General features: G+C 33.9%; 1 protein-coding gene across 1 annotated transcript in view; it reads left to right on the top strand.

Moving 5' to 3' along the window:
• The window catches only part of GBE1 (1,4-alpha-glucan branching enzyme 1), a 271,204-nt gene that overhangs the window by 238,762 nt on the left and 23,466 nt on the right, over positions 1-8,976 (top strand). The window contains exon 15 of the mRNA XM_074389149.1: positions 7,921-8,036. Within this exon, the coding sequence (XP_074245250.1) occupies positions 7,921-8,036 (116 nt within the window). The remainder of the gene's footprint in view (positions 1-7,920; positions 8,037-8,976) is intronic.

Below are 8,976 nucleotides of genomic sequence, written 5' to 3'. Positions count from 1 at the left end.
AGTAATAATCATAAATGTCACATGGCCATAAATAGTTTTGAATATGATTAAAATACCAGGACTCTTTTTTTTTTTTTTTTTTTTTTTATACTTCTGTTTTAAGTTCAGGGGTATAAGTGCAGGTTTATTGTATAGGTAAACTTGTGTTATGGAGGTTTATTGTACAGATTTTCTCTCTGATTTTATCACCAAGGTATTAAGCCTAGAACCCACTAGTTGTTTTTCTTGATCCTCTCCATCCTCCCACCCTGCACCTTCTGGAAGGTCCCAGTCTGTGTTACTCCTCTTCATGTGTCCATGTCTTCTCATCATTTAGGTCTGCTTACACGAGAACACTCAGTATTTGGTTTTCTGTTTCCGTGTTAGTTTGCTGAGGATAATGGCCTCTAAATCCATTCATGTCCCTGCAAAGGACATGATCTCATTCTTTTTAATGGTTGCATAGTATTCCATGGTATATGTGTACCACATTTTCTTTATCTAGTCTGTCATTGGTGGAAATTGAGATTTATTATCTGCTTTTTCTATTGTGGATAGTGCTGCAGTGAACAGGTATATGCATGTGTCTTTACAACAGAATTGTTTATTTTCCTTTGGGTATGTATCCAGTAATGTGATTGCTAGATCAAATTGTATTTCTGTCTTTAGGTCTTTGAGGAATCACTACAGTGTCTTCCACAATGGCCAAACTAATTTACATCCCACCAATGGTGTATAAGTATTCCTTCTTCTCCACAATCTTGCCAGCATCTGTTATTATTTTTTTTTTTTGACTTTTTAGTAATAGCCCTTCTACAGGGTATGAGAAGATAATCTGTTTGTGGCTTTGATTTGCACTTCTCTAGTGATCAGTGATATTGAGCTTTATTTCATATGATTGTTGGCTGCATGTATATCTTCTTTTGAAAAGTATCTGTTCATGTTCTTTGCCTATTTTTTATGGGTATGTTTGTTTTTTTTTCCTGGTAAATTTGTTTAAGTTCCTTATAGCTGAATATTAGGACTTTATCAGATGTATAGTTTGCAAAAATTTTTTCCCATTCTGTAGATAGTCTGTTTATTCTGTTGACAGTTTATTTTTCTGTGCAGAAGCTCCCTAATTTAATTGGATGTCATTTGTCCATTTTTTTGCTTTTGATGTTTTCATCATGTAATATTTGCCCTTGCCTATGTCCTGAATTGTATTGCCTAGGTTGTCTTATAGGGTTTCTATAGTTTTGGCTTTACATTTAAGTCTTCAATCCATTTTGAGTTAATTTTTGTATATAGTGTAAGGGAGGGGTCCAGTTTCAATCTTCTAGAAATGGCTAGTTAGCAGAACCCTTAGTTCTAATGATAACTGATTAAGTTTAATGTATATTCTAGATCACAGAAGTAAAGATTGAATTACCTAAATCAGATACACATATACACACGTACAAACACATACACACACACACACACAAACTCCTATGACACCCCTCCACCACACACTAACAGACCTGCACATTCATTAAATGTACAGCAGTATATCATCAGTCTTTGCTACTCCTGCATTTGGAAAGAGATCAGAGAGAGCAGCTGAAAGTTGTAGCTTATGGCCTTTTCTGTGATTCAGGACAATAAAGTAGGCATCATTTAGCTATGTTTATAAAATAAAGGGACAGATCTATTTGAAATGCTATATAGCTATAACCTTAGGTTTTGTGGATTATAACTGGCAATAAATAAAATTCAATCTGTGTAACATAAAAGGGAAGGATTATGTTAGAACATTGTGGCAAGCCCTGTGTTGTATAGATCTCTTCAGACTTCTAAAATCATAAAACTCTCCTTGCTTTTCAGCCACTGTTCTTACTCTACTAGACATTTGTTCACATTTACATTAATTAAAATATTCCTTAGAATTTTGTACCTAATATTTTCTGCCTTTAGTATAAATTCTCTTTCCCTGGGTAACTTAGCTCCAAGGAGTTATTTTAATCATGGTAATATGAATGGATTGATTAAATAATTAGATACAAAATAACATACTAAATTCATATTCCAAAAATGTACACTTTTTCACATTTTAGCCTGTCTTCACTTGGAATATATCTTACAATATTAATGTGGTAGTGATTTTTTTTCTCTTTATTAGAAATATATAAAATAATTCATCTTGAAATGGGTGCTGTCTTAGATTTGAAGATATATGATAACTTACCTGCTCTGCCATCGTTAGAGTCACCTAGTCACTGGAGAACCCTTCTTTTTGTCATTCAATGTGAAACCTCAAGGGTTGTACCTTACAATAAATTTCCTTAGCTTCATCAGTGGGAGTGAAGTGAGTTTAGTGCAGAGTGATATAAATGATAGTACTTCTTACATCAAAATCCTTATACTTTGAACAGACACTTTATCAAGTGGCTGAGCAAACACAGCGGCTTTTGAAGTATTTGAAGAGCCATTGAATTTAAGAGTCTTCATGCCTTCACTGTTCTTTAATCTTATTAGTACAGGCCTCCTTCAGAACATTGGCTCTTCCTTGGTTCAAATTTAAGGATGTAGATTATAAAATAATGCTGAAAATTTCTTATCTACTTAAACCTATTGATAGATATATCAAATACTTAGGAAGCTCTTGAATTTAAAATAAGAAATCACAATATTTTAAAATGCTATCCAAATTGATAGGGACCTATTTAATCACCCTTAAAAAATTAAAAAAAAATTGTCATTCTCTCCCTACTATTTTTTTCCAATTGAGCAAGGTAAATTTTATGTTCCAGTATTTTGTATTTGCTAATATAATGATCAGATGGATCAAATGAATAAGAAATGGACTAAAACAAGTGTAGCAAATCTCATATATTTAGACCAACATGACTGTTAAGAATGACAAACTCATAAATCTAATTGTGTAAGTAATTTAGATGGATATCATTTTATCTGAGTTTCCTATTTTCATTATTCTATTGTCATATTCATTCTGGCCTCTTTATTCTTGGAATGTGATATGTTTTGGATATTTGTCCCCTCGAGATCTCATGTTGAAATGTGATTCCAGTGTTGGAGGTGGGTCCTGGTGGAGGTGTTTGGGACATAAAAGAAGATTCTCCATGAATGGCTGGTGCCTTCCCCATGGTAACAAGTGAGTTCTCACTCACATGAGAGCTGGTTGTTTAAAGGAGCTTCATACCTCCTCCTTGCTCTCTCTTGCTCCCTTTCTTTCAATGTTACATTCCTGGACCCCTTTTCCTTCTGCCTTGATTGTAAGCTTCTTAGGGCCCTTACCAAAAGCAGACCCCAGCATCATGCTTCCTGTATGTATGGCTTGCAGAACCATGAGCCAAAATAAACCTCTTTCCTTTGTGAACTACAAAGTCTCAAACATAACAATATAAAGAATTTCAACCTGAGAAATAAACAAGAAACTGTATACCACTGCCTTATTCTTGGCATAAAATTGGTGTTACCTGTAGAGAGCAGGGTCATCAGATCTACATTTGATTTGTGTGTACCTCCCAGCTCTGCCACTTAAACTTTGGACACAACTGTTCTCCCTTCCACTTCTGATTCCCTAACTTTGCCTCAGTTTCCTTACTTTTGAGTACTGTCGCTTGTACTTCTAAATCTCAGTCTATTTATCTTCTTTCCCACTGTGAGCGATTAGCCATAGTTAATTATCCCTGGACTGTTTTTAGACTCCTGACTGGTTTTCCTTACTTGGTCTTTCCACTGTCTGTTTTATACTCCCTGCAACCTCCGGGTTAATTATCTTGATTGCCATACCCATTCTCAAGAATTTTAAACACTATCACACTTAACTAACAAAGTAAGTTTTAAGACCCCAGCCCAGCCTTCAAAAGTCTTTATGTATGGCTTGTCAATTATGTTTTTCCTCCTTGACTCTCCCTCTCATTGCATATTGCTTTTTACTCTACTTATGCATGTCCATGTGCATGCCTAATCTCCCTTTACAGGCTGTAAGTCACATGTAAAAGAAGACCATATCTTAGTTATTTTTGTTTCTTGCACAGTATCTTGTATATTATATGTACGTAATAAATGAATGGGGAAATAAAGATAATTTATTATATTTATGTCAGATATAAAAAAATTTAATTTGGCTTTTCTTGGTAAGTCAGTGTTGTCATTCTGAATAACAGTTTCAAAGTTTTATTGGGAACCAATTTGAGAAGGTCATCTACCAGGTGTAGGGAGGTAGCTACAGATAACAGATTATCTTTCAAGATGTCCTGCTAAATTTATTCTATGTGCTATGTATTGGAAACCATATAACAAAGGTAGTTTAAAACAAGTATAAAGTGGCTTTGAGTCATATTTTCAGAGACAATTTTTCATAGAAAAAGGATGACGTAGGAATTGTGGTGCTGTGTAGGTCCCGTATCATGTATGTATGTATGTGAATATCTCTGTGTATGTGCATGCACATGAGAGAGAGAGTGAGGCAGTACTCGAGTGAGAGAACATGCAAAACAAATCAGTTGCTCAAATAACCTCTTAAAAAAGGTTTGTTCTAATTGTAAGCAGTATTCATAAAACATGGAGTTTCCTGATACTTGAATGATATATGGTAGCAATTCACAATTGTAAAGCTTTTTCATACTCATTCCCTTCTACCTAGTGTTTACATTTCTTGAAATTTCTGGATTTTAGAAGCCTCATTTTCTAAAGGAAGCTATTGTTTTCCCTAAGTAATATAGACACAGAACTGGGTAATTCCACAATTGGATATAGAAAAATTTTTTCATTAAATTGTAGGTCAGAGAAGCATGTCTAAACCAATGTTTGGCAACTTTCTCTATGGCTTTTATAAGCTTTTTCTTTATGTCTACAACTATATAAAGTAAGTAGATTCTAACATTTTCAATATGATGATCTCTTTCAGTGTCAAAGAGAAATGAATCCTTATATAATAATTTTTCTTTTACTGTCCTTTGAAAAAGTATAGGCAAAAACTTCTGTGACTTTGAAATTGCATTTTTTGGTGTGTGAAGCTCAGTCTGTACTTTATTACAGGAAAAGCGTGTAAAATAATGGATACATAATTTTTATTTTACTATAACATTGAAAATAATGGTTAAATGTTATTTCATTCTGTTTCAGAAAAACAATTTTGTTGAGAACATTTTCCTTTATTAGGAAAAAATTTTAAAAAGCATTCCTGGAATAGTAGCTCATGCCTATAATCCCAGCACTGTAAGAGGCCAAGGTGGGCAGATGGCTCAAGAGTTCGATTGAGACCAGCCTGGGCAACATGGTAAAACCCAACTCTACAAAAAAATACAAAAATCAGTGTGGTGGCATGTGCCTGTGGCCTCAACTACTTGGGAGGCTGAGGTGGGATGAATTGCTTGAGCCTTGGCTCACTGGCAGAGGTTTCAGCAAGCCACGACCATGCCTCTACACTGCAGCCTGGATGACAGCCAGCCCCTGCCTCAAAAAGAAAAAAAAAAATGTGCCAAGTAGATGAGTAAATTCTTATTTTTAGTTTCGGAACTAAAAATTAAATAATTTTCCTGTAAAATTAAAAAAAATTATAGTTCAGGTGACTAAAATGAAAGTGTTCATAGGAGGAAGTAGTCATCTCTAGTATTATTGAAAAGTTGAATTTGGTTAGGAAGGGGTTCAGAACATGCTACCCCAAAATATGCCACTTTGGCTTATTGATTATTTTGAGTTGAAGCTGTTTGAGAAACAGCAGATACTCTTTGATCTCCTACTTTCCACCTAAAAGCAAATCATAAAATTGCCCATGAGAAAGGTGCCTTTCCTGTGCTGATTAAATAGGAGACATTCTTATCACTAGAGATTGCGAAGCCACACTGAAATAGAGCTGTACAAACAAACCTACTAAAACAACCCCTGTCTTCCATCAGTCTCCCCCATGTATTTCCTAATTGTTTTCCCACAATTCATTGCCCCCAGCACAAGCTCTTAATGTCTTACATTCCCATAACTGATCATTACTGTGTAAAGGTATATTAAGTGTTTGGGCCTAATGGTTTCTTTTCTTCTTTTATTTTAACTTCTAGGTTCAGGAGTACATGTGCAGGCTTCTTACTGAGTAAATTAGTTGTTTTGGGGGTTTGGTGCACAGATTATTTTGTCACCCAGGTAATAAGCATAGTACCTGATGGGTAGTTTTTCCATCCTCACCCTCCTCCCAACTTCTACCCTCAAGTAGGCCCTGATGTCTGATAAATCAACCCAGGAATGGAAAATCTAATACCTCATGTTCTCAATTTTAAGCGTGCACTAAACATTGAGTACACATGGACACAAAGAAGGAAACAATATAATCTTCATTTTAATAATAAAAAAAGTGTATATTCTTTGAAATATAGTGTCAAATGTGTTTAATAACATAATTTAGTCTTTAGACAATGCCTAAAGCATATATAGATTCCCAGCCCCTTGTAATACACTCACTCAGTGAGATCTTAAAATATAACATGACTACCAGTCAGTGATTCTTAATGCGTAGGTTGGGAACCCTTGCTTTTAATGATATGCTTGTCTTATTTAGCCACTACCATCAAAAGCCTATGTTGTTAACCAGTAATTCATTGATTGATATTTTAATTCAGTTGTTTTTAAAAGTATTCCAGAGCATTATTTTCTAAACTCTACTGTTTTAGTTTTTGGAAGATTTTTTCCAAGTATTTAGTGAACTGGAATGAAGAACAAAAGCTAAACTTCTATTTGAAGTTTTTTTATTCCGCAATCTTTCATTATTTGCCATGTCTTCGATTATTTATTTTTATTATCCATATTTCAACACTAAATATACTGGTAGGCTTAAATCATTTTCTGCTATGCTGAGTGACTTTAAATGTCCCTCTGCCTAATAGTCATCATTTGAATCTCAGTCTTTCTCTCTCTCTCAGCACAGTAATATTCTAATTATCAGTTTCAATTTGATTAGAAAAGCCTGACCTGGATTGACTAAAATGGAGGCAATCCTGCTAGCAGAATTTCCTGTAGCACGTCCATCTTCATCTTTGACTTAGACAAAGATTTTCAAGGGTCAAAAATGATGGCTCATTGTTCATTGCTCACAGGTTCTATTAATGTGATTTTTTTTTTGCAGTAATGAAAATATACTAACATTTATGAGATTAATGATTTATTTACCAGAAAATCAAAACAGAAAACACTTAAACTATCTGTGTTTCTACTTAGACTAGAAGAAACTTGAGATTTCTCAGATACCAATGCATATTTAATTGTGGATTTTTGTATCAAGTACCATTTCTAGACATTTTGAGCCTAATAAGTTTGAACGTAATGATAGCTTTTATTAATGTTGCTGTAAATATGGTATTATCTAACAACTTGTTGAAAATCAGATGTTCAGTTCAGATGCAAAGATACATTTTCTTTTTTGAATTTTTTTTTTTTATCTGAAGTTGGTTGAACTCACGGATGCAAAATCCACAGATATGGAAGGCTGACTGTATGTATTTAGTAATATATGTAGCAGACACATGTAGACGGTATAACTATTAGTAAATATTTAAAAGTTGACTACATGTTGAACTTATTTTTTATGACTTGTCTAGGTAGAAATAATATAATCCCAAGGAACAAAATTTCTATTCAATATGGGGAAGAATTTATAACAAATGGAATGGGTTGCTCGAAGAGAAAAGTAGATTAGGTATGTTTTGTCCCAGGCTGGGTGATCACTTGATGAGTCGTGATGGAAGTATAACAGGGATCTCATGGGTGTGTGCAGAAGGTAGCCTATAAAACCCCTTTCAAACATGAGAATTTCTGAACAAAGAATTTCTGAAAGAAGAACTGAATTCTCTGCAGAAATTGTGATTTAACACTGCTCAAATACTCACTTTTAAGTTTCTCTCTCAGCAAATATTTTACAATGTCTCATTCAACTCCTCAACTGTTGTTAATTCCTTAAGAGCTACACATTCAAAATTGTGCTAGATTCAGATGCAGCAGAATACGGAGGGCATCAGAGACTGGACCACAGCACTGACTTTTTTTCTGAGGCTTTTGAACATAATGGGCGTCCCTGTTCTCTTTTGGTAAGTAAGTTTCTTAACATATTTCCTGCCACTTTAATTTAATCTTTTATTCCTTAGGTAATGTTCTTGTTCAAATAAACAACTCTTCAAATAAGCAACATGGAATAAAAGCGTGAAGGAAAGGAGTTAGGGAGAGGGGACTACACTCGGCCAGATGTAATATGTGGTACTGGACTAAACTGGGTTTTGGAAAAACTAATAGTAAAGGATATTTAGGGGACAATTGGCAAAAATTAAATACTAATAGGATTCAAAACTATTTCTCAAGAAATGAGCAGAAGGCAGTTTTTTATTTTTCTTTCAATTATGAACATTTTTTTTTCTTTACGCAACAATTTTCACTTTCCTTCTGTTCTTGTTTTCTCCCTAACATTTTATATTAAGCAGATTTCTACATTATTGACTAGCAAATGAAGTTTAATTTAAAACACCTTAAAGGAGTCAATGAAAAATGTTATCTTTCTTTCATGTAGTAAATTGAAGACTCAATTCATTCTAGTTATAAAATTCTCTGGATTTTTTTATATTACTGAAGGAAGCATTATATGATATAACTAATTTTTACATTGCGATATTGACACAAATAGAATGATAGAATGTTACTTTAAATTACTAGATTAAAATTCTTTTAAATATGTAGAATTTAGTAAGTTTCTAGATTCAGGGAAATTCATTATTTAATTTATGGCCATATAGTAAGCTCAAAACTACATCTACCATTCCTAATTCCAGGAGGTATCTAACAAATATATGACTTTACTGTAACTGTTAAAGTTCTTATTTCATTAAATTCTCTCACTTTTCAAAAGTTTAGGTATAACATCAGGCATGAGAATGGCACACCTAGGTCTTCCATTTTTCTGCTGTTTTCTCACTTCTTAGAGTGATGCCAACAATGAGCTTTGTAAGCTGCCATATTATATATAAAGGTGGTAGGCCA

Source organism: Saimiri boliviensis, chromosome 18 (assembly GCF_048565385.1).
Source record: "Saimiri boliviensis isolate mSaiBol1 chromosome 18, mSaiBol1.pri, whole genome shotgun sequence".
Taxonomy (NCBI): Eukaryota; Metazoa; Chordata; class Mammalia; order Primates; family Cebidae; genus Saimiri; species Saimiri boliviensis.
The sequence above is the reverse complement of the archived record's forward strand: the minus strand, read 5'-3'. Positions and strand labels throughout refer to the sequence as shown.